Here is a 25,642-nt window from a genome sequence, read left to right on the forward strand (position 1 = left end):
TTTGGCGTTGGTTTACTTTTGGCGCATCATATCTGAATTTTATGTTTACAAGTGTAGGATTACTAGTCTAAAATTATTACAAGTGCTTTATGACGGGTAAAATAAGTGAGTTGATATGCAAGATGCCTGTATAGAAACTATTTTCCACCGGCGGTGAATTTCTGCACAGTTTACAGAAGTTGTATTTTGTTTGCAAGTAAAACGCCACTAGTATGGAACCATGGCAAATGCTATTGAAACTCTTATCATTGTCAAAACCCACTCACTTTCACTACCCTCGCTTATGCGGATACCCACCTTCGCTAACGCGCCCGATCCCTTCAGACGCACCCTCTTGTTAAAGTTCGGGCCCTACAGCTTCGCATGACTCGGTTGGATAGCATTCGTGCTTTTTAGTGGCGACCTAGCACAGGTTGTTTTGTTTTTGGGCTGTAGTCATTATGCATGCATCCGGACGCTGTATTTATACGCAAATCGTAAAAGAATTATAATTTTCCAACAATTGCTTATGATACCCCCTTGAATTTTAACCATGCCATGTGGATATTTTCATGTCGAACAGCATAAATCATTTAGAAAATAATAAGAAGGTAATTAGTGAAAGAATTCCAATTTTTAAACAATTGTTTCGAGTGGTGCGCCAAAAGTAAACCTGCACGCTTTTTTTTTAACATGTTACATTTTTTTGGTATACAAATTGCACAATCACCTATTTTGATTCTTTTAAAAGATGTAATTACATTTGTTCACACCTGTAGAGTTCGGGCGGATATCTTCACTGCATACCTTCTGTAAGGTCTTTATTCTCAGGGCCGGATTTCCCAATAGGCCCGGGCCTATGGGCGCAAGCTCCCAGGGGGCGCACGGCCGAGAGAAAATAATAAAAAATATCTGGAAATAAAAATAAATAGCCATAACTTAACATATTTTTTGAATTGATTTAAAAAATCAGGCTAATAAAGCATTCTGATTTTGAAGTTCATTGGAACAAATAATTGTTGGTGAAGTTAAACTATTTTTCAACATTATGCATCAACTTCGTTACAACATTGATCTCAAACACGGAAGAACTGGCTGTAATTTTTTAATAAAGGTTTTTAGGAAAGTAACTTTAACCAGACTAGGGGGCGGAAAAAATTATTAGGCCTAGGGGCGCCAAAATCCTAAATCCGGCCCTGTTTTCTCTTGCATTTTTTTAAAAATAATATAAAGCGTGCGTCATGTTGTACAAAAAATCATATTTTTCGTATGCCTCTATTAATATTATTAATGGTTCTCTTGTCCAGGCAGCATTGTTTTGAAATACAACGAGAAATAAAGTTGAATGTCGTTAGGTGCTACTCTTTTCTGATTGGTAGTTGTATGCAAGTCCAGAAGAAAATAGAAACTGCTTCTATTTCTTCCAAGTCAGGATCCAAATAAGGACAGTAGAAAATATCAATCTGAACTAGGGGCAAGTTACTTCTCACACGATCGTGAGAAGTAAGGTCGTGAATTTTAGATCGTGATTCGCAGCCTTACTTCAGTCCCGTCTGAGGCAGGCTTAACGGACTGAGGCATTTTAGGATCCAAAATGTCGTATTCCATTTTCTTTCATGTGTTCATAACCACAAGTTGATGAGGGGAGAAAGAAAAGTTCTCTGTCGAGTAGTCTGTGCTGCGGCTCTGCTGCATTTGGAGGCAGAATTCGTGAGAGTACGGAGATTTATAGTAGTGAAATTTTAGAGTATTTAGATAAAAACCTTCATATTTATTTCAGGTGATATTTTGAAAAGTAGGTCTCATTTTCGAAAAATCATTAGCAGGTAAGTCATGATGTCTATAGGCCCTTTGTGTTAAATAACGTAAAATAATTAGATCCACACGAGTAACGTGTCTTCCGTGCTTGACAGTTTTCGCAGAAGTAGGTCTTTCCCTGTTACAAGGCCATTTGGTACAAGCATCTATTTTAATGGTTACGTGATAAAAGTAAGTTCATTGTTTTTAAATATAAGTAAGAGTATCTAACCGAAAAACAATTTAAGCTAAATTTGGAATACATAGCGTGATGGTGAAAGGGACATTTGGCGGTATAGTAAAAACGAAAGTAGAGTGCTATAAAAGAGGTCGAGAACGTGATTCATATAGCTTCTGTTATCTTCTTTAAGTTTTTAAAAAACTAAATAAAGTTACATGTGTTGAAAATTGCTGATATTCTTGTCCGATATACATAAAGTATTCTAAAGTCCTTAAACCATAAGTAATATAGAACAAAGCAGGCGTAGAATATTAAATATGAAGATTGAAATGTAAGATCGGGCGATAATCGAACGTGGGTCTGCGGCTAACTGTACATATGCGTTAAGCTCTATCCAACCCTCTCCAGCCCAGACATTCTTATGTTCAGGACGGTGTTCAGTCAACTTCGATCATCTGGAGTGTAACATAATTTACTGTTACGCTTGAAAAAACTGCAACCATCAAAAAATATGTTCTAATTAATTGCACTAGCAAACTTTTGTGCGGCAGAGTAGACCAGTACAAACTTAAAAAGGTGCAATTTCGTAATTTATCTGAAAATTCACTGTGATTTCCTTAGAAAGTGTTTCTCAAAGATTCTTTTTGCAGAAATACACCATAAAAATTATAGTGTAAAAACCACAAACCAATCTGTGCTAAATGGTCACTAAAAAGCACGAATGCTATCTAACTGAATTAGGGCAGGAGCGTAGCAGAGGGGCCTTGCGTAAGTGAGGGAATGTGTCCGTGTGAATTAGACGCGTCAGGGATAGTGCGTATGCGCGTAAACGAGGATATCACTAAAAAGGCTAGGTTACGTTAGATTAGTTACTTTCTTAAAACATTCACTGCGATTACTTTACCCCTTTCGTGTACTGCAACCACATATGAGGCGATAATTATAGGTAACCAAAATTAGTTGTAAAATTCTCAATGAAATTTTCCGAGTAACTGTTCATGTATAGTAATTTATTGAAGGTCTACTCTTGTTTCTGGGAACACTTACAAATGACTCTCTCAACCTTCTCGTCGAAAATGACATATGTTTTTGTGAACCAATTTAGATTTTTTTTTATTCGTACACAAAAGTGTTACCTTAGTCGTAGTAGAGGACTTGAATAAATACTCTGGTAAATAACCTTCCATGTTTTTTATACACCACTGAAACATTGTTCACATTTGATTATATAAATCTTATTCCATTTCGACATTAGTGCTGTTTCGCCGGACCATGAAAATCGAAAATAAAAGTACGAAAATGTACTGCATACGGTTATATTTGGTTGGATTACATTAAAGTACGTCAGATTACTTGACATTATGCATGCAGTATTCCTATATGGGCCCGGAGTATGAGTAGTAGTAGTATAGTAGAAACGGATTAGAAGCCCCGCAGGGGTTGGTTGGGTTCTGTTCTCGACATGAAATGAGCAAATTAAAGACTTGCCCAATTTTTTCTGTACATTTTATAATGTATGTATCCGTGTTGTAAAACAAGTCTCTCTCCGCGAAATAGTCCGGCAAATTTTTACTTTGAGCCAAACAGTGACTTCAACCGATTCATATGATCCGGTTCCCGGAGCAGTTTAGGAATCATTCCTAAACTGCTCCCTGAACCGGATCACATGAATCGATTACAATTACTAACACATTAAAAGTAATGTACGATGTTAAGAATTATACTATAAGTACAAGGGCCACAATGTTACTAAACATCAATTCAGTTTACCGTCCCCCAAACCCCCCGCTCAAGTACTATAAAAACATCCAAAATAATAATAAATAATCACACCACTACTATAAAGCTAAGATAAGAAGGGAAAAATTAAAAAAAAAAAAAACACTCGTCTCTAATCATAAATCACTGCATGACAAAAAAAAAAAAAAAAATTACATCTCAACAAGACAATAGGACAAGCAGCAGCAAACCAAATACTTTGCCTAATACTCAAATGCAAAACAAATCAAGAATTAAAATAATATGAATTAAAAAAAGAAAACACTCACCATTTCGCCATAGGAGAACACTCATGAATAATTAACTCATAATTCCTTTTACCCACTTTTACCAAACGTCGGGAGTATCTTCAGCCTTCGACCACAACCATGATAGGTTTTCTGTAACTCAATTAAACCACACTCTGCTCCAAAGCGATATGAGTTAATATCCGAATCTAATACAAACTTATTTAAAAACAAATTCAAATTCTTTCTATTAAATTCATGAAACGGTTTCTCAATCGGATTTCCTAACTCGATCGTCGCCATCAAACGAAAATTCAATTACGCGCTCCCCGCATGCCATCAGCAATAGCACACACAGACAAGCACACAGAACATGTGACATCACACTAACAAACTACCATATGACTGTAGAGAGACACCTAGTGGGAAAAATATGAACTAAGACGTCACACCAAAGGCAAGAACAGTTCCAACAAGTGACTCACGCACAAAACAATTCCAGGATGTGACTGAACCTATAAGAACCGATTAAAGTCACAGTTTGAGTCAAAGTAAAGACTTACCAATAGTCCATCCGACTCCACATAAAGTACCGCTTACATCATCAAAAACGACCAACAACTGTTCCCCTATTCCCCCTACCTGACTTTCACAAATTCCTCCTCACAAACTTAAATTCTCCAATTAACCCAGCAAATTTCCTAAAATTGGTCCGGCGATACAGCAGTTAACCCTAATAATGTGTACTGCTCCACAAAACCTAATAACTCTTTCTCTTCATTAATATCCTTTCTTATGAAACTCAAAATCGAAATATCATGTGCAACTCTCATCTTTGAATACGAGGAACTTATTTTCTCATTACACGCTAATGTCTGACGTCAGCATCCCTCCACTCAAAATAGTACTAACAATAGGCAGTTTTTACACTTCGAAATACTTGTTAACATCATTTTATGGAAAGTAGTGAATCTTTCGTAAATTTAACGTGTTTTTCATATTTCTGGATCTACTCTGCGGTACTTAACCCGACTTATTTAAAATGGTAATTTATTTCCAGCTTACTCTCATACTTGTACGTATTTATATTTTTCAGATATCCCTATTACTATTTGTATGCAAGTTCTGAACCATGTTAACTAAGCTTACCAAAGTCATGAACGTTGTTGGATTATAATTAGAAAGATTATTTATTGCTGGGACAGAGCTCTGATTACGTTCCGTTGTATCCAACAGCTGTGAATAAGTGTGTCACGTTGTAATCATGCAAGGTACCAAAGCTTTTTAGTAGGCAAACTATGGAGTGAACATTTTTTTAACTTTCTGCTGGTTTACTTGAAAGCTATGAAAAATACTTGTTGACGAAATCCTTTATAGTTGTAGGTGAAACTAATTTAATATTGGCTCTGACAGACTATTTTTCACTTCCTTTCACACTGTTACTAACTTTCTGACAAAGCGTTTCACACTGTTACTAACTTTCTGACAAAGATACTATACTCAAGAGGCAAAAAATATGTGACAAGTTTGGAAAAGATCTTGATAGCATAGCACCGAACGCATGAGCAAGCAAGCTTATTAAATATTAACTAAGTCACCTTTATTCCCTTTCATATTATCGTATTGATCATTTTTGGACAAATCCTCTCAAAAAAGTTTTTCTTACCCATTATTTTGAAATTTAAGCTTAATATAAGCTTTTAACTGGAAAAGTGTTTTGTATTTGTTATAGGGATATAATTGTATACAGTTCATCAGAGTTTGAACCGAACTTATGTTATTCCTTATTCATTTATTCCACACGTAGATTACATGGTTGGAGAGTTTTTATAGTTACCGATGGAAAGGTCCCCTTTTATTTAAAGGGAGGGGGCTAGGGAGTTGTGAGGTGAAAATTTTACATACTAACAATTATTATGGTAGAGGTCGTTTCTTAGGCCAGTGAATTGATTTTCTAGCAATGCCTTCCGATGCCAAGAAGAAGCGTGAGCAAAAGAAGAAGGAAGCAGCAAAGGCCAGACAGGCTGGAAAGAAGCCAGGGAATAAGGCAGTGGAAAATGGAACGGCTTCCAATAAAGACAAGGAATCTAGTCCAGATCCTAGTCAATTGAATTGTGATGGCACAGGAGATGGGAACGGTATTAGTGCAGAAGGTCAGCTCTAGTTCACTGTTCCTTAGTAGTTTATTGCATGAACGAATTCCTATATAATAAGCTACTCAAATGAGCATTGTTACGCTGTAAATACTAGTAGAACGTCTGCATGTTCTTGTAACAATTCAGTGATTGGTATATACCAAATATATCTATTATTTCTCAGTGGGACAGGGCATTTTATTCCGTTCTGGAAGGATATAGATCACATTTTATGTTATCGTCTTCATGGCTGCTGGGAGATTTGGATAATCTGTTCACTTGTTCAGTTAAGTATTCATCTAAGATTGATATGGGACTAGTGAAAAACTTAAATTAATGAAGGAGCTGTAAATGATGATTCATTAGTTAATGTGTTAAAAGGTACAGCATTTAATTTTTAAGTAATAAATTAGCATAGCTTTTAGTTGTTGACAAGTTATTTCTTATACGACACTGAAGCAATGTACGTATTTGTTTCCTATACTATAAATATATATATATATATATATATTGTTACGCAACTCAACTGAGGTTGATACAACATGAAATGTGGCCTATTTCCTTGACATAGCTAGTTAAAAAAGCACTCCACTGCGGAAGACAATTCAAGTAATTATTTATTACACAACTAGTCATTGGATTTACAGAAACATGCAGATTAGTGAAGCACAAGTTACTGTACTTTACGTGTTATCTCGGGTACAAATTTTGATTGCGAACATTGTTCGTGTTTTTATATAGTTTTTGAAATTTATTTATTTATTGTCTTTTAACGTCCCATAGTTATGCCCTTTAGGCTAAAGGAGAGCAATGATTAATGAAAATGATTTTTGTGCTCTTCCACCGGGAATCAAATCTTGGCACACCTTCAAAAGCATACGCGGTAATCGGTGGAGCAGTATAAAGGGCTATAGTTTTTGGTTCCGCAGTTTATTCAAGTGGGCTAATGGAGAGTAATAGCTAAAATTAAGAAAATTGATTATATGAGATCGTAAGATTTAGCCTGGGACTAAACTTCTGTCCACTTCTGTGAGTAGCGCTGCTAATAATCAATCTACGAGGGCCATTCCGAAAATAATGCCTCAGGGGATGTTGTTCGCGTTGTAGTCAATGTGGAACCTCGCTGCTAATATCGTCAAATTTTCGTTCTCCGAAAAGCAGCAGAACATCAGTCAACCAAAGTGGCTCTGACATAGAAACGCGTACGAAACAGAAGTACTGACTGCTGAACAATTTCCGCTCATTGGCATTCGTCAACGCTGAAGATCTACGGAGAAAATACAGTGGTGGATGTGAGTATAGTGAGGTGATGGGTAATGCGTTTTAGAGTTGGGGGGAAAGGATGTAAACAACAAGCCGCGGCCTGGGCATCCATACACAGCTTTCTCTTTTCACAATGAACAGCGTCTCGGTCAACTCATCCGTGGTGATTGCCGGATTACGACCAAGAAACTGTGTACGCAGCTGAATGCCGGCTATGATATGTTGGAAAAAATGTTGGGAGATAACCTTGGTTATTGCAAAGTTTCTGTGATATGAGTTTCGATCAGTGCTGTTCATTGTGAGGGATGTCAGCTAAGCGTGGACACCTGGGCCTTGTCATGTACATATCCTTGTCACCACTTCAAAATCGCACTACCCGTTCATTGCTTTACTATACTCATATCTACTATATCGTCTCTGTAGTTTTTCAGAAATCGTTTATCAATGTCAATAGGGGAAATTTGTTTAGCGGTCAGGAAATAACATATATCAGTCAGACTCCAGTTGGTTGACTGTTGCATAGTAAGAGAAGGGAAATAATAAATTAGCAGAAATGTTCCCCTTTAATGACTACAACATACACTTTGGACGCTATACATAGACATTTACATACAAAATAAACAAATAAATAAGAAAATGTATTATTTCCGGAATGACTCCTGTAATATGACATGTATTGAAATTCGGTAATTGACTACTACGTGTACTTGAGGATGTCTACCAGTCAGGGAATTTCATTATGGGTTTGTTAACTATTTTATAGCAAGTCCTACCATGTAATATCCTTATCCTCTAGACATTTTGGAAATTATATTGATTGATTAGACCACAGAAACCAATTCCTGAAAATTATGATCTGAATATTGTTTTATTTTTGTAGTCTTGTGGGTGATTGGTGGGATTTTCCTGCTTCCAAGGTACAGATAGTGGGATTCCTAGATAAAGACCATCTTACAAACGGGAGCAAATAAAAGTGATAAGGCTATTTAATTTGGGAGTTTCATCTACGTTTATCGGAATGAATTAAGTGAATGCCAACGTTCGTCTGTAAATACTTGTATGAAACACTGTGAAGATGTGTGTCGATTTTGTTATTGTACTTATACCTTTGGTTTTAAGTTTTTGCCATTAAAATGTGTTAAGTTGTGGTTACTTTAAAATAAACGATAAATGAGAGTGAAATGGGTGGTTGTGAAGGAAGGTCGCTATAAAAGACATAAATTACAGATAAATGAATTATTGTGTACGTTGTAATATAGTGTATAGCCAATATAAACGATGGTGAAAACTTACAGTAAATCTCAGGTTTTATTATTATTAATAATTATTTATTTATTTAGTTATACCAAGAAAAATAATAGCAACAGAGACTAGGAGAACCATGATTTGGTCAAGACATTTAATTATATAAATTTGATAAGACTCCTTGATTTGTGATGTATTTAATGCCTAGTTTTCTTCCCGTTCCGTTGGGACTCAGAACATTTCACGCAATGAATAACTGTAGAGTGTAAAACTGAACTGCGAGTTCGAGTTATTAAGTCGAAGATGTGAAGTGTTTGCACATTCTGTTAGAAATAACGTTTAATATGTCTTATTCAGAAATGTGATATACACCATTTCCTTTTAAACTTTAGCTTCATTGTTGAACTATTTTCTTCGTAGGGCCAACAGAGGTGATGGAGTTAATTTTTCTGTAAATTTTAAGACGTATAGGTAAAATAAGATGATGCAAATTATTTTAAATTGGGACAGAATGAGAGAATTTCGTTTTTGTATGTCGTTAAAATTAAAGACATAAATACTGATTGGTCATTTCTGTTATTCGTATTAAATAATCCGTTGTTAATAGTCTGTTATATATTTTAACACTTCCTGTGTTACCTGATAATTTTCTTTTGTTTTATCTTCAATTGCAGAGGCTTTATGTAAGAAGCTGGAGGCAGATGCCAAACTGAATGCAGAGGCGCGAGCATGCACAGGAAGCTTGGCAGTCCATCCACGAAGTCGAGATATTAAAATAGATAATTTCTCTATTACTTTTCATGGTTGTGAACTTCTTCAGGATACGATGCTTGAGTTGAATTGTGGAAGACGCTATGGATTGATTGGTCTTAATGGAAGCGGTAAGTGTAATGCGATGTGCAAAAATTGAATTAAAGGCTGGTCTACACGCTCCGTCTTGGCAACGATTTATCTGCGCTGCAAACAAGACGCTGCAATTCGTGTGTCTACACAGCACAGTCTTTTGCTCCGCCCTTTGCCACTCAGTTTTACGAAAGCCAACATGGAGGAAGTGTTGCTGTGGTCAACGTTTGCGCTCTGTCTTGTCAAGAGAAATATAATTAGACGACGTAATACACGCGACGTTTAAGGTGGCCCAGACATTGGCAAACAAAGTACCCCTCAATGACGTAATACCAAAATTGTTTCAAAACAAAACAGAATTCATTACCAAAAACACTGTAATGTAATAGTTTTTGTGAATAGCTCTTTACTAGAATCAAAAGAGGGAGGGGGGGGGGCTCTGAGGCCCAAAACGCTTTATTTAATTATAAATTTTAAAAAAGTATTAAAAAGAAAGAAAGCACTTTGTATGACCAACAGGGTGAAGCCTGACAATATCATTTTGTTTTCAGATGTATTGAATTAGAAATGTTAGAAAAATCTAAAAATATAATTTGTGGGCCTCCAAACCCCCCCCCCCCTATGGTATTGCTAGGGTTAATAAAGTAATGCGTGTCGATGATTATATTTAAAGTTGAAAATACTATTTCACAAAATAAATAAAATTTGAAGCAACTTTAGAGAAAGTTTGCAGTCACCGCAAGTCAAAGAAAACAAGTATTTTGACTTGTATCGATTTCATATTGTTTCTGAAGTGGTTCAGTTTTTTTATTTCAAATTTTTGCACGTTTTTCCACGTCTGTGCACTAAAATTTCCCACGGGAAAAATGACCTGAAATCATTACTGATAGCAAGAGATTTTATTATCTCTTCAGAGTCTTTAGGATCATCGTATATTGTCAGTGGCGTATTTAGGATTTTGTTTCGGGAGGGCTATCCTCAACACGTGAATAAGAACTTATATTTTTCCTTTTGGGTGCCGACAAATAATAATGAAGTTTTGCATATAACAAATTTATTTCGGGGAGGGGGGAGGTTGAACCCGATAGCCACCCCCTAAATACGCCACTGTCTATAGAGTTCCTAGATTTCCTGGGAGTTTCTTGGTCGCTCAAAAATGCAAGCAAATCATAATACCACAACACTGGCTTGTATATCTGAGCTTCTCCAGCACCGGATCGAATAGACTTGTTTAGACAATTCTTTCCTGTAAACACTTCGAAGAGAATTAATTTTCTTCACAATAGTTCCCCTGTTTGCAGTGATATCGATTTCTTTGTACTTATTAACTAGAACATCATAAGCCTGACTTTTCTTGTCCTGGTCGCTATATTCTTTTGACTTAACACGCCATAGGCATGGAAAGCTTTTATATAATTCTATAAACTCCGTGAGAAATTGTCTGGAACACTGCCGAAGATCAGCCATCGCTTCCCAATTGTTACCGAAACTGAGCAAATGCCTGAACTAAAGACGGAGTGACCATCTACACGCTACGATTTGTCTGAACACGTTGCAAATGTTTGTGCTAATTTGCTCAGTCTTTTAGCTCTGTGTTCCGTCTTCTTTCAGTTCGGAAAACTGCGCAGGTAAATCGTTGCAAAGACGAAGCGTGAAGACGAGCCTTTAGATGCCCTTATGTGTTACGGCAGATAATATTGTAATGTAGCACACACTTTAAAACTGATTGGGCTTAAGCATGCTATGAAAGGTAAAAACACGAAGGTTGTCGGAATCGTAAAGGGTCACAGTTTACAACTAGACTAAATAATAAAATTTGGTGGAAAAAATTAAAAGAGGAAAGAGAATAGAAAAGAGGGCCGTTTGCTAAGATAAGTGATTGTGTGAACAGATATGAGTGCTTTAAGAACAATGTACAATTTCGTCCATCAATTTTATAGCTGTCTCCTCTCACAGCTAGGTCGTGGGTTCGGTGGTTCGGTGAATTGGTTACCACTGGCGGTGAAGGTAGTGAGGAATAATCTCTATTTATTCTGATCAAAGTATTTATAGGGCTGTTTCATTTCAAATCATACAACGGGTGCCCGTCGACCATATTGAATTCTTATGAAAAAAATGTATATTAAAGATGGACATGACCAGAATAAAGAAACAAAATAGTTTTGGTCTCTGATTTGCAACAGTTACGAGAGTCACTACGAAAGTTTTGAGATGTGAAATAACTTACATACTTAAAATAAATTTAACAGTTACATTTTCTCAAAACATTCACCATTACACTGTACATACTTTTGCATCCTCGAAAACTACTTTTGGCAAGCAGTGTTGCCAGTCTTTTTCTTCAAGTGCTGAAAGTTCATTCTCGTAAGCCACTACAGCTTCTTTAGGGCTGCAAAATCTCTTTCCACGCATGCGTTTTTTCATCCTGGGAAACAGAAAAAAATCACACGGGCCAGGTCAGGGCTATACGGCGGATGTCATGTTTGACCTCAGTAGATTCTAAAAACTGAGTTGTGATGTTGGTCGTGTGTGCGGACGCGTTGTCATGATGAAGCAGGATCCCACGCAATCCAGTTCTTGGACGTCGTTCCCGAAGCTTCTGGAACACTTTTGTTAGGCAAACAGTGGTGTACCACTGAGCAGTAACAGTCCTTTATTCTTCAAGTGGAACAGTTGCAACATGGCCAGATTTGGAGAAGGAAGTTACGACCATCTTCTTTCCCACACTTTGCGGTCGCTTCACTTTCGTGGGTGGATTTTCGTCTGGAAAGATCCAAACCGTAGACTGGCTTGTATTTTCAAGGTCAAATTGGTAGATCCAAGTCTCATCACCAGTAACAATGTCCGAGACGCGTCCAGAATTGCCTCCATCAAATCTTGCAAGCATTTCTTCACACCATTCCACACGCATGCGTTTCTGCTGTTCAAAGTGTGAGGCACCCAACGAGATGAAACCTTTCTGAACCGAAGATGGTCATGAAGAATTTTTGTTACTGCTGGCGATCCAACGTTCACTGTAGATTCAATGTCCTTGAAAGTTGTTCGAGGATTTTCTCGAATCATTTGTTTCACAGCGGCAATGTTTTCATCTGACACAGCTGTTGCCGGACGTCCAGCTCTTTCTTTATCTTTAAGCGATATCCGGCCTCTTCTGAATTCACCAAACTACCGAAAAATTGTGGCACGGGAAGGAGCAAGGTCCCCAAATGTCCCCTGCAAACGGTCAAGGCTTTGTGTCTCGTTCAAACCACTTTTGAAATCGTAAATGATCATTGCCCGAAAATGTTCCCTTTCGAGCTCCATTCTAGACAGCCGAATACTGCTCACATCAACAAACAAGTGAAGGCGATACGGCCACGAGGCGAGTTGAAACTTGCTTCGCTTCTTCGCTCTGGATACCACTACCGAAAGCAATTATTGGAATTCAAATACTGTTCCACAACAGTGCGTATCTCAAAAGTTTCGTAGTGACCCTCGTACAACCTCTTAAAAAATCACCACAGATAGTTACTTTTTCAACAAAGTGAGGAAGTGGCGTTTTGAAGCTATTATTAAGAAAAAAACAAAAAGTGCTAGAAACATTTTTTGTTGTTTATTTTATACTGTTTTCAACTCTTCTAAACCATACCAAACAGAAACATTAGAGGTGTAACGTAAACTGTTAACAAAATTGTTAAACTTGGGGGGGAAAAAAAACTTCGTGGTGCACATATTTCAGATATGTCCTGTGCCTACATGAAAACAGATAAGATGTGTTTTATGCTAGGAATAAATACTATTGAAACATGACATTACGGTAAAAATATTATTTCCTACCTATCTGTACACCACAAGTGAGAATTTAGCATGAAAAAAATGAAGATTTCAAAATTTGACTATTTTCAAAAATTAATATCTCAAAAACCCCGTCTTGAATTTTTGAAAAACTTACACAAAGCATGTACACGACATTGTTCTCCAATCCTGTAGAGACAGACTAGGTATTATTTTTTTGCGAAGAGAGAGATGAAATTTTATATTGTATCTTACAAATAATAGTAAAATAGTGAACAGTGTGTGGGATTGGCAACACTGCTTTTGATTTGAGTTCCACATCCAAGGTGTTATATAAACATAGTAACAATGTAAGTAAATATATTGACCAAGAACAGGTTCGATAAAATCTAGTGTCAAAAATACGTGACTGGCAAACAATTGGATCGTGAAAGAAGTCTGTCATGCTCACGTTCGCCGCATTCAAACAGGCTATTGGTGCTAAGAAAAGATCAAGTACATTAACAAGTGATGCTTCTGGTTTTGCGCCTTGATTTTGCAGAGAACTGGATGGTTGTGTTGCAGGAAGAAATCCAAAGTTATCATTGGGAAACATCCCAAATCTCAAAAATGAAATTACATTTTTGAGTTTTACGTCCCACGATTATGCGGGCTAGGCTAGAGGAGACGGTGATGATGAAAGATGAATGAAATGGTAGAATGAAGAAAGTGGGAGGAAACGGGAGAACCCTGAGGAAACCCACGCACACGGTGTTTGTCCACCACAAACTTCACTTGGCGCGAACTGGGATCGAACCAAGGACCTCATTAGAGAAGTGAACGCTCTACCACTGACCCAAATCTCAATATTCACATGTGTTAGATACTTTCATGGTACCACACATAGCTTTGCAGTAGTCAGTGATGACTGGGCTCATGATAGTGCGCAAGGACTATGTGCTGTCCAGTTGATCATGCGTTTTTTACCCAGGTATTTGTATCTGAGCGTGCAGCTTCCAATTTCAAAACAGATTTCAGTTATTTGAGCTACAACGCAGGAGTGAGAATTACATGGAGATGGGTATTTTCAGCTACTGGGCATGGAAAATGTCCTTATGATGGTGTAGATGGTTTAGTAAAACACCGCAATTAAATTTAATCTGTAACATAGGCTATTGATGCAATTAGAGATGCAAGAGGATTCGTTGAAACTGTCTCTACGTTCATGAATAATACAACATTTCTGTTTTTAGACAAGTGTACTGTCGAAGAATATCGTTCAGTTATAAGAAAAGAGTATGTGAATGTGAAACCGGTGACTGGAATTCAATCTAGCCACTCTTGGATTGCATCACATGAACTTTTCCATTGCCAGAACTGCTGCTCATACAAAGAAACCTCTTATTTTTAGTTTCGTAACCAAACTGTGATGCGTTTGTGTACGTGATTTTGTATCGTGCGTATTAGACAAATCAGTGATGGGCAGTGGCATAACTTAAACCTTCAGCCTCCCCCCCGCGCGCCGCCGTGTAGCTGTTTACGTCTATGGTGGTTGGTGGGACAAATAACACACGTATCACTCAAACTGGAAGAGGTTTCGATCTCTCTCATGACTGCACATGGTACTGCAACTGGTTTCATATGGCCTTCAGTGCAAAATGTCTGTACAATTCCCATAAGAAGAGTACTGCTCAAGATGGATTCCCCTATTCCAACTGGAGGCTCTGCTCGTCTCCACAAATTTCCAGCAACCCAAGTAAAGCTTACAGAAGACGTTTTTGTACAGTTGTGATACACTGGTGAGTGCTTACATAAAATGAAGTCTTAATAATTAATAAAACTGTTCTTGGTCAATGTATTTACTTACATTTTTACTACGGTGATATAACACCTTGGATGTGGAATTTATACCAAAAGCAGTGTTGCCAATCCTACACTTTGTTCACTACTTTACAATTATTTCACAACTTGTGTAAGGTGCAATCTCTTTTCGCAGAAAAATAATATCTAGTCTGTCCTTACAGGATTGGAAAACAATGTCGTGTGCATGCTTTGTGTAAGTTTTTAGTCAAATTTTGAAAATTTTCCTTTTTTTTAATGCTAAATTCTCACTTGTGGTGTACAGATAGGTAGGAAATAATATTTTTACTGTAATGTCATGTTTCCATAGTATTTATCCCTAGCATAAAACAAATCTTATCTGATTTCATTTAGGTACAAGAAATATCTGAATATGTATCATTTAGGTACAAGAAATATGTGTATAACGAAGTTTTTTTCTTTTCTTTTTTTTTTTTTTTTTTTTAATGTTACATCTCTAATGTCTCTGTTTGGTATGGTTTGGAAGAGTTGAAAATATAGTATAAAATAAACAACAAAAAAGATTTTTAACACTTTTTGTTTTTTCTTAATACTACCTTCAAAACGCCAATTCCTTACTTTGCTGCTAAAGTAATTATCTGTGGTGATTTTTTAAGAGGTTGTAACACTGTTTCAAATCATCCGAGACCAAAACTATTTTGTTTCTATATTCTGGTCATGTCCATCTTTAATATATATTTTTTTTCATGCAATTTCAAGATGGTCATAGTACACATTTAGCTAACGTGTACGATTTCAAATGAAATGGGCCTATAGACGATTTTTTTCGGATAGCGTGGCGTTTCCTTGTTTCTCGCGAGGTCATTTATTGGAAGTTATTGATGATGGTGCATATGACAGCTCGGTTTTCAAATGTTCCTGTGAGGTGTTTGCATGTGTATTTGGACTTTTCATATATATCACCAAGGCTATACATTTATTTTTTAAAAGGTTGAGAAAATACATTCCCCTCAAGTTAGATTTTGAGTCACTGTCTCTTACAGTGATTGTCGAAGGAATAATTCATATTTAAGTTTCGATATATATAATATTTCAATATAAGTGAATGATGGAAAAGACCCACGGACACGATGTTGTCCACCTCAAACCAGCTTGGTCCGGGATCGAAGCAGGGACCCCACGCACCAGAGGGTAACCGCTCTACCACTGAGTCACCGTGCTCCCGAGTCTAAAAGTTGAGTTTTAAATATCTTCATAGGTGATAAAACCTTTCATACGTAAAACAAAGCATATTTTCTTCTTTGTCGTGATCCTTGGTTTAATTGTTAAACAGAAAAGCATTATTAATCGGTCTCTGGGACTCGGAAACCTTATTTATGTATTGCGATATCGACAAGCACTTAGCTAGGAATGTTGAAGTTTGGTAGTCAGGCGACGTCACAGCTCCCTTTGTCGGCGTCACTTACATCTTCCTCTGGTCTAGTGGCTAGCGCGTGTGTGGGATTCCATTGAAAAAGGATCCAATACACTGCAGTGGTTTAGATCCTACTTTAAACTGTAAAATCTCATCCTCTGTAGCCTTGCTGCGGACAAGAGGCGTAAATACTATTCATTGAATCAAATCCTCCTAGGGACAATATGTTGAATAGGCTTGAAGTTCAGACACCATGATAAAGAAACAAAACAAATATATTTTAGGGCTACATTTAGTTTATTATCATCATCATTATTATTATTATTATTATTATTGAAAATATTCTGCGGACCACTTGATTCTTGTCCCCTTCAAAAGCATATTTATTATTTTATTTTCTAAGCGTATGTTAATACTAGTATTAATTGAAATTTCCTTATTTTTATATTGCTATTAATAATGTTATGAAATATCTATCGTGGAGGGATAATGAAAGTCACTTGCTTACGTAATTTTCAAACTTGTTTCTGAACTATAATCTGTAATACAAAGTTTTTTTTTTTTTTTTTTTTTTTTTTTTTTTTTTTTTTTTTTTTTTTTTCGTCTTTTGAGACAAACATTTACTCTAAGATAACTAAAGAGGCAGGCCTCGAAAACCACATGTGGACCGCGAACCATAAGTCGAGAAATACTGTTTTAAGGCTTTAATGCGTGAAATATGTTCTTTGAATGAAATATACACATTTGACACCACATGTTAAACCCAGCGTATAGGAATTAAATTCTACAAGCTCCATGAATTCAGTAAGCACTAGATTTGAGTTCTTATGTGAATTGCACGAAAGACTCGCATTTCTTTTCTTATTTTGTTAGCACTTACGTTTGTCCTCTTTGTGTAATATATATATATATATATATATATATATATATATATATATATATATATATATATATATATATATATATATATATATATATATATATATATTTCCTTTTTGCAGGAAAGTCAACGTTACTTGCTGTTTTGGGCAATCGAGAAGTTCCTATTCCAGAGCACATTGATATATTTCATTTGACGCGTGAAATGCCGGCATCGGACAAAACCGCACTCCAATGTGTAATGGAAGTTGATGAAGAAAGAATTCGATTAGAGAAGCTAGCAGAGGAGCTGGTGCAATGCGATGATGAAGGTATGTCATACCTAATTAAAATTAAATATGACAAATTTGTGGTAAGATTAACAACCACATAATGTTGTTAATTTTAACAAAAATGTACCCGACTTTGTACTGTGGTAAAATATGACAATTTCAGTTTTCATATTGATACCATATGATTGATTTACTCCTTTAAGTTATTGCTGTCTTTAATAATTCAGAAGTTATTTTCAGAGAAAATGAAGATCGTTTTATAGCTAGCTAAAGCATTGATTGGAATTAGTTACTATCAGGGTGGAAAAAAATCATGATTTTTTTTATTTAAATCGATTTTTTTGATTTAAATCAAATCTTTCTCTTCGTATAATACAAGTCGCGAACTGAAGAAAAAGCATTACGAATTAGTATTAAATGCCAATTATGCCATTTAAGTGAAAGTATTGGGGTTGAATTTTGAATTAATCCCCAATCGTTAATCTATACAATCCCAAACAATGTTTCTTAACTTTTTTTGTAAATTATAGACTTTTAGTCAAGCATCATCCCTATTTGTCCTAGGATCATTGTTCATACCTCCTTCTCTTCAGAATAGAACAGCCTTTAAAACGGTAACTTTCACATTTCCCTATCATGTCCCTGAAGTGGAAAATTTTGAGAGAAGTCGGGATTTTTTTCTTTTTTTATTATTATTATTATTCCTTTTGGACTCCCCTATGTTAAAGCACAGATCTCAAAATCAACTGGGAAATACTAAGGGTGTACTAAGTTTTAAGCTTCTATCTTGAATAGTAAGGGCGGGAAAAATATTTAACAATGAGCTACGAACATCCGCACAATACCCCAGATGACTCGGATGTAATATAAAAATTTCCTCAGAAATCCCTATTTATCCTAGAATCATGATTTGTGCATTATTCTCTTCAGAATAAAACAGTTTCAAACGGTACCATTCAAATGTCTTCATGCTGTAGGCTATCTGGGGCTGGAAAATCACGAAAAAAGGGATTTTCTGTTAAGAAATATCCTCTTGTTTACTTTTTACCCCTCTGTACCGCCTCTGTTTAAAGGCAAGGATCTGAAACAAATCTGAAAAAATACTAAGGGGTGCAGTGAATGAGTGTCCAAAATTTCAAACTTCTAGATGCAAAAGTAAGCCCGCGAAAAATATCCCCAAATATCCCAGATTCCCGTATAAAACAGGATCTCAGGTAAGTTTCCTGAGACATCCCTATTTATCCTAAGATCATGGTTCGTACGTCATTCTCTTCAGAATAGAACAGCCTTTCATATATCTCTATCTTAGGCGGCAAAATCGCGAAGAAAGTTTTTTTTTTTTTTTTATATATATATATATCCCTTTTTTTCCTTCTGGACCCCCCTGTTTCCGCGTAGAGATCTGAAATCATCTGAAAAATACTAAGGGTGCACTGAACGAGTATGCAAAATTTCAGTCTTCTGAATGCAAAATGTAGGTCCGCCAAAAAATAGTAAAAATAGGCACAACAAAAAATATTTTTTAAATTTATGACGTCATCACATCCTATGTCTCGACGCAGAGAGGCGTGAAAGCATATGTAACGTGCTTTACAATGCCTTCAGTCCTGAAAGAACGAAGTAAAAACCTTTATTGGCACTTTTTTAATCGAATAATGGAGATCTTATCCTATCACCTAAAAATAGGTGATATAATTTAAAAGGTTAAGCGTTAAGGAAAAAGTACAGCAACGCTTATCAAAGTTACACTTTTTTTTTTTTCACAAAAGTTACTGATATTTGGCAGGGGCATATTTTTAAGGAAATTGTAACTAGTTCGCGGCATGAAATGCATAAATTTTGCCTAAAGTTATAAAATTTAAAAAAATTCGGAGAGGGGATAGGACACTTCTAAACACGCCCTATTACCTGGGAACAAATATATAGACGCGCACACAAAAGAACCTTCGTCTTAAATGTCGATGGTGATTTCCCCGTTGGAAAGTTAACGATTTACAATATAAATCTAAGTTACGAAGAGAAGAAACCAGGATTGCCCTGTTACCCGTTCAAAACGGGATTTTCCCTAATCATCCTCTGCATGACACTTGTTTTCATACTATACTGTACATACTGTACATTTGACTCTCATTGTATTATGATTATCATCTTCCATAATCGAAATAACAGAACAGAAATGGGACTTTACTTATTTTCACTTTAAATTACTTTGGAATTTGATTTAAATCAACGATTTTTATTAAAAAAATCAAGTGATTTAAATCAGACTGATTTAAATCAATCCACCCTGGTTACTATTACTAAAGAAATTAAATTGAAACATAAAATGATAACTCTTCATTTTATACGCCGTAAACTAAGAGTAAATATATATATATATAATGCATGCTCTATATATATGCTATACATAATATTTTTATGTTCAGTCATTTCGATACTCCTTATATTACGTGGCATCTTCATCGGAAGTTGTCCTTGAGTGTCTAAATCACATAGATGACTTATCACTTATGACATAATGTTTTTTACCATTGGACAAAATATTACTTCTCGCATACTCTGTAGAAATTAAAATTTTCAAAATAAAATACATGCGATGACTTTTTGCAAAAATAACGATTTTTCTTACACATCTAACCATAAAATCACTAATTATTATATATACGTAAAACTGTTATTTTTGTATAAAATCATCAAATTTATTTTATTTTGAGATTTTTAATTTCTACAGAGTATTCGAGAAATGTTATTTTGTTCAGTGGTAAAAATATTGTGATGTCATTGATACGATTTAGACGCTCAAGGAGGACATTTCTCGTAAAGAAGATGACAGGTATTATGGGGCATTGAAATGATCCGAGATAAATTCAGAAGAATTGTACGGAAGGTATGTAAATTAGTTTGCTCTTACATAAACTGATACATGATCATGAACTTAAGTTGTGAAACACGTCTAAATATTTATCAATGCCAACGTTGAAGCAGTTATATGACTTACATTATGGTATGGTTTATGTATTTTAGTCTTCATAATATTGCTGGGAAGCTTGTCCATACCGGGAATGTTTTTCATTATAGAGTGAAAGCCGTGAGATTTTATTAATAATTAAAACAATAGTGTTTATTAAAAAAATATTCTCATTGAAAATTTCGGCATTTTGGTAAGATAGTTTAGGATACTTAAGAATAGGGCGGAAAGTGTTACATAAATAAAACACATATTGAGAAAGGGATTGTTATAGAATAAACTGTCTTATGTGAGTAAATTATTACTACAGGATTCGGGTTTTGATTAGTGGTGGTTATTAATTGAAATCGTATATCTAAGTACAGTTATTTATAGGAAACAGATGGGAAAAGTAACAGGGTTTTTCTGTAGAGAAACTATGTATTGATAATCCTGTGTAGATATAACCAGAAGCCAAAATAAATAGAAAATAAGTTATCGGTTTTATGCATTACCTTCGACTACTTAGAAATTGATTATTTGGTCATATTAAGTCCTATTAGAACTCAGTGGGTTTCCTGAGCTTTTAAGTTAATAGTAATTTGAGAATAATTGAAAATTAGTTTTATTTTCAAAGGAAATTTATGAAGACAATATATCTTCTGGATTTCTAACATTTTGGCATGTGCTTACGACATTATTATTTTTAGTAATATTATTTGGTGTGTGTGATTGTAAGAGGTAACAATAATTTGATGAAATTCCAGATTCTCAAGAACAACTAATGGATGTATACGAACGTCTTGACGATATAAGTGCCGATACTGCTGAAGCGAGGGCAGCCTATTTGTTGCATGGTCTTGGATTTACGAAAGAAATGCAATCAAAGAAGTGTAAGGATTTTTCAGGTAAGAACTACCTTTGTTTATTCATATTCTTAGATATGTCATTGTTCTAGATCGTGTACACTCGTTGGATATGAGTGTTCTTTCTTTTAATTGGAACGGTTAGTACGTGACATACGCAGTAATTTGAAATACTAGAGAAACTCGCAATAGTTTTTTGGGATTATAGGTACTCACTCACTCTTTTTCCATATCTTGTTCACGGATGCGTTCAAAAAATCATATTAATCATCGAATTTTCTGTGACTATCATCGTTATCAAGACATGTTAAGTAAAAGATTCAGAATGAATATAATTACATACGTGATAATCAGGGCCCGGATCTTGTTGACCTAAAATTTTCTAAAAAGTGACCTATAAAATGACACTAAAATTCCTGTAAAATGACCCTAAAATTCAGAAAAATTGACCTTAAAACTTGCGTTTTCTTAAACGTTTATTTCGTTAAACATTGACATTTTTTAATATCCATTGGATTTTTAATTAACATTTCTAACTCATATTCAAAAAAACTTTGTTTCAGTTAGTTGCACTCCATTGATCATTTATTTCTATTGATCAGTCCATTGTACGGCATTGTAAGTCCTAAGTATTGAAAGCGTCAATTCACCCCTGAGTTGAAACTAAGAAGCACTCTTAAACAATAAAAGTTTCCAAGTGTACACTACATGAGAATAATAGATAAAAACCTGTTTAAAATCTGTGTACGCCTTCTAATCCATTTTTAGTTATTCACGTGATCACATCCTTTGTGGTCAACAACCTAAAACTATCTGTTTGGCCACCTACCAACTTCCACCTTTCGTTAACCAGCTACAGCTTAGTTTTCATTAGCTTGTTAAGAATGCTGTTTTTCCACCCCAATAGTCAGGAAGCAAGAAAAGAGATTATTCAACTTCGTATTTTTTACATCCGTAAACCGTGTTCATTTAAAGATTTCCTTATGAAGAAGAAAGAGAATAAAAGGACCATAAGTGACCTAAAAGTCATCTTAAAATATTAAAAAATGACCTGAAATTTCAAAACGGCAAAAAGTGACCAAAAGTTGACCCTAAAAAACTATATTTTTAGAACGTAGAGTTGATGGATAACGTTTTTATTTGAACTTGCCTTGTCCTATACGTAACAGAAAAAAGTTGACTTGTCAACAAGATCCGGGCCCTGGTGATAATTATATGCACAGGCATATCTATTACTAGTACACTGGAGGCTTCTGGTATGAACTTGATAGTATGCAAACCTTAAGATCTTGTGCTTCTTTTTAGTTGGCAACGACGGTGAAGGTGTATTACCCATGTCGTGATTTAATCATACATTTTATCTCCATCCTTAAGTATTTACTAAAACCGAAAGTGATAGAAATCGACTGCAACACCGGTTTCAATATTGATCTATTTAGAGAAAAAATGGTAAGAAATAGCGAAATGATGGTCTTTTGGAATTAATTTAACGCTCTAAGGATAGCTGTTGTCCTCTCTTGACATCTTACTCAAACCGGAAGTAGTAGAAATCAGCCACTCCCAGTTTTGAACTTTGATCGCCCTAAAATAAAACCATAATATACAAGCTTTTTTGTAATCAATTAAACGTCCCAAGAATGAATATCCATCCACTTTAATTTCTCTATTAGAACCGGTAGTTGCAGAAATCAATCACCTCTGATTCTAACGTGATCATTATAGAATAAAAATGATACAAACTAACGAGGAATGGTTTATCTTCACTTTAATTTCTTTAGTAAAACGGGATGTAGTAGAAGTAGAAACTTCCTACCACTTCCGGAGAAATAACATTCCATACAAACAAAATTCCTTCACATGGAGTACACGTGTCACCGCAACTTGTTTGGAGTGTAAAACTTTTTGTATCGCAGCAGGGTGGATACTATAACTATGTGATTTCCAGTGCTGCTAACTTCTTGTTTTACACGTCTGAAAAAATAAAAGCAATAGTAATAGTCCCAACAGTCTTTGGTTGATAGCGTATCACAATTATGCATTGTAGACTAAAGGGGTTGGGTGATAATAAATTACAATGAAAGAATCAGTGGGAGAAGATACCGAAAAAGCCCATGGACACGATTTATTGTCCATCACCAACTCTCAAGCCTCTCGCACAAAATTAATCGCTCTAATCATTGCGTTGCACTGCTTTTCAACAAGTCTGGAAATGTTACTGTTTTTGTTTCTTATAAAATGCATCATTTTCCTTACAGGAGGTTGGCGCATGCGAATTGCACTCGCAAGAGCTCTGTATGTCCGTCCACATCTTTTGTTGTTGGATGAACCGACGAATCATTTGGATTTGGATGCTTGCGTGTGGTTGGAAGAGGAACTTAAAACGTAAGTATTTGCTTACTTTATAAACTTGCGTGAATTCCTAGTATTTATTGAATTTTCGGTTGATATATATCAAGCTATCTTAAATTGTAAGGAATCACTCGTACGACATGGAGAGAAATATTTGCAGATTGCACTATGCACAATGTTCAAATAAATCAATAGTGTCTATTACAAATTGAGAACTGTAATTTTTTAACGCCTTATTGACGAAGCATCGTGAGGCACTTAGAAGAGGTACTTTATTCCAAAACTAGCTACGATCTTGGAAATCAGAAGTAACGATCGTAGAAGTTAGTCTACTGATTTCACTCCTCTAATAACCAGGGTTGGCTAGATCAATTGATATTGGTTTAGGGTCTGAATAATAGTGAAGATCTGCATTGGAAGGATAAAATAAGGATTGCAAAGGTATTCTCTTTGTATTGTCTTGGTTTTGATTTGGAGGTACCGTTTCATCATTTGCTTAATTGTAGGACTGAAGAATAAAGTCTTAGTCCTGATGGCATCAAACCTGAAATTGAACATACTACTCCCAACTAAGAAGCATCTGACATCAGTAAGGAATAATAAGTGAAAATGTAAGTCTGAACCACAAATCGAGCTCATGTCTCCGGGCTATTGTCCCGGTGTGCTAACCACCACATTATCCAGTCCGCTTCCTAAACAGCTTACAAACACCATTCACTTTTTAGGTTGGTGCTCATACTTTCAAGTCGACAACTACTACAACTCGTCTGTGGCTAAGCGGTTAGCGTACGCGCCTTTGGCGTGAGAAACCCGGGTTCGATTCCCGGCGGGAGCTTAGTGGTTCGGATTCCACGTCTCATCTAGCCTCGCTGCTGAAAGGGACGCTAAACTAAAATCAGTTCAATCAACTCAACTCCTCTTGTGCTAGGGTAACCCAATATCCGGTTTAAAAACATTATGACGGTTGAGTTGTATAAAATACTTAAGAAACAGTGAATTTGTTAGTGCGTATTTTTGCGTTTTTTTATTTATTATTATTATTATTATTTTCTGTTATAATGTTAAGGGGATTAAACTAAGAAAGAGGTTTATTAAACTGCTGGAATAGAAGTCTTCGGTTGTGATTAAAAGTATTTTGTAAATATTTATTTGATATTATTTTTTTTCTTTTTTAAATAATTGTGTTGGGCCATATGTTATCAATTTTGTACTTATTTTACAGTGACATGATTTTAGTTATAGTTAGTTTTGGAACTTGTTTTAATGATTACGTGTAGTGTAGTATTAATTTTCAATCTCTGAATATTTCATCGGTAAAAGGACGAAGTGGTGTAACTCGAAAACACGATTTTGAGTTATGACCAGCATTCATCCTCATTTAACCCGTTCTATCAACATAAAAATTTCTTAGCTGAAAGTCTGAGATAAAAAAGACGTAAACTTTCTGCAGATGGTGTATTTTGAAATGTATAGTACGGTATAATGTTAAAGAGACATTTTAAATTGCTCTATTGTAAAATTATAAAAACCAAGATACGCCACTTCGCCCCTTTACGGGCTATTTATGAAAACTACCAAGTAGCTCTTTGGCGTTAGCGATGTTTTCCTATCCAGTTGGTAGTGCTTGGACTGGGATAGTGTGTTGCGTGGGATTTTGATCTGATATGTGAAGTTCGATATTTGATAACAAATACATATTAAAATACTAGAAAATATAAATCCATGAGATATTTCCTAGCCTAACATTTCCTTTAATTGTAAATAGAATTAAGGATGAGTATGCAAGTAGAATAAATACACTGAGTGATGGTAATAATTTGAAAATAGATTTATTTTTTATTTAATCTTGTGATTCTTTTTACACACACACAACATATATAAATACTCAGAGC

General features: G+C 35.5%; 1 protein-coding gene across 1 annotated transcript in view; it reads left to right on the forward strand.

Annotated features, from left to right (window-relative positions):
* The first annotated feature begins 1,510 nt into the window (after positions 1–1,510).
* LOC145668829 (ATP-binding cassette sub-family F member 2) overlaps positions 1,511–25,642 on the forward strand; it is a 41,646-nt gene continuing 17,514 nt past the window's right edge. The window contains exons 1-6 of the mRNA XM_081737009.1: positions 1,511–1,805; positions 5,922–6,116; positions 9,281–9,487; positions 17,439–17,627; positions 21,303–21,443; positions 23,657–23,783. Coding sequence (XP_081593135.1) covers positions 5,924–6,116; positions 9,281–9,487; positions 17,439–17,627; positions 21,303–21,443; positions 23,657–23,783 — 857 coding nt within the window. The 5' untranslated portion in view covers positions 1,511–1,805; positions 5,922–5,923. The remainder of the gene's footprint in view (positions 1,806–5,921; positions 6,117–9,280; positions 9,488–17,438; positions 17,628–21,302; positions 21,444–23,656; positions 23,784–25,642) is intronic.

This window comes from Thermobia domestica, chromosome 13 (assembly GCF_964235325.1).
Source record: "Thermobia domestica chromosome 13, izTheDome1.hap1.1, whole genome shotgun sequence".
Classification (NCBI taxonomy): Eukaryota; Metazoa; Arthropoda; class Insecta; order Zygentoma; family Lepismatidae; genus Thermobia; species Thermobia domestica.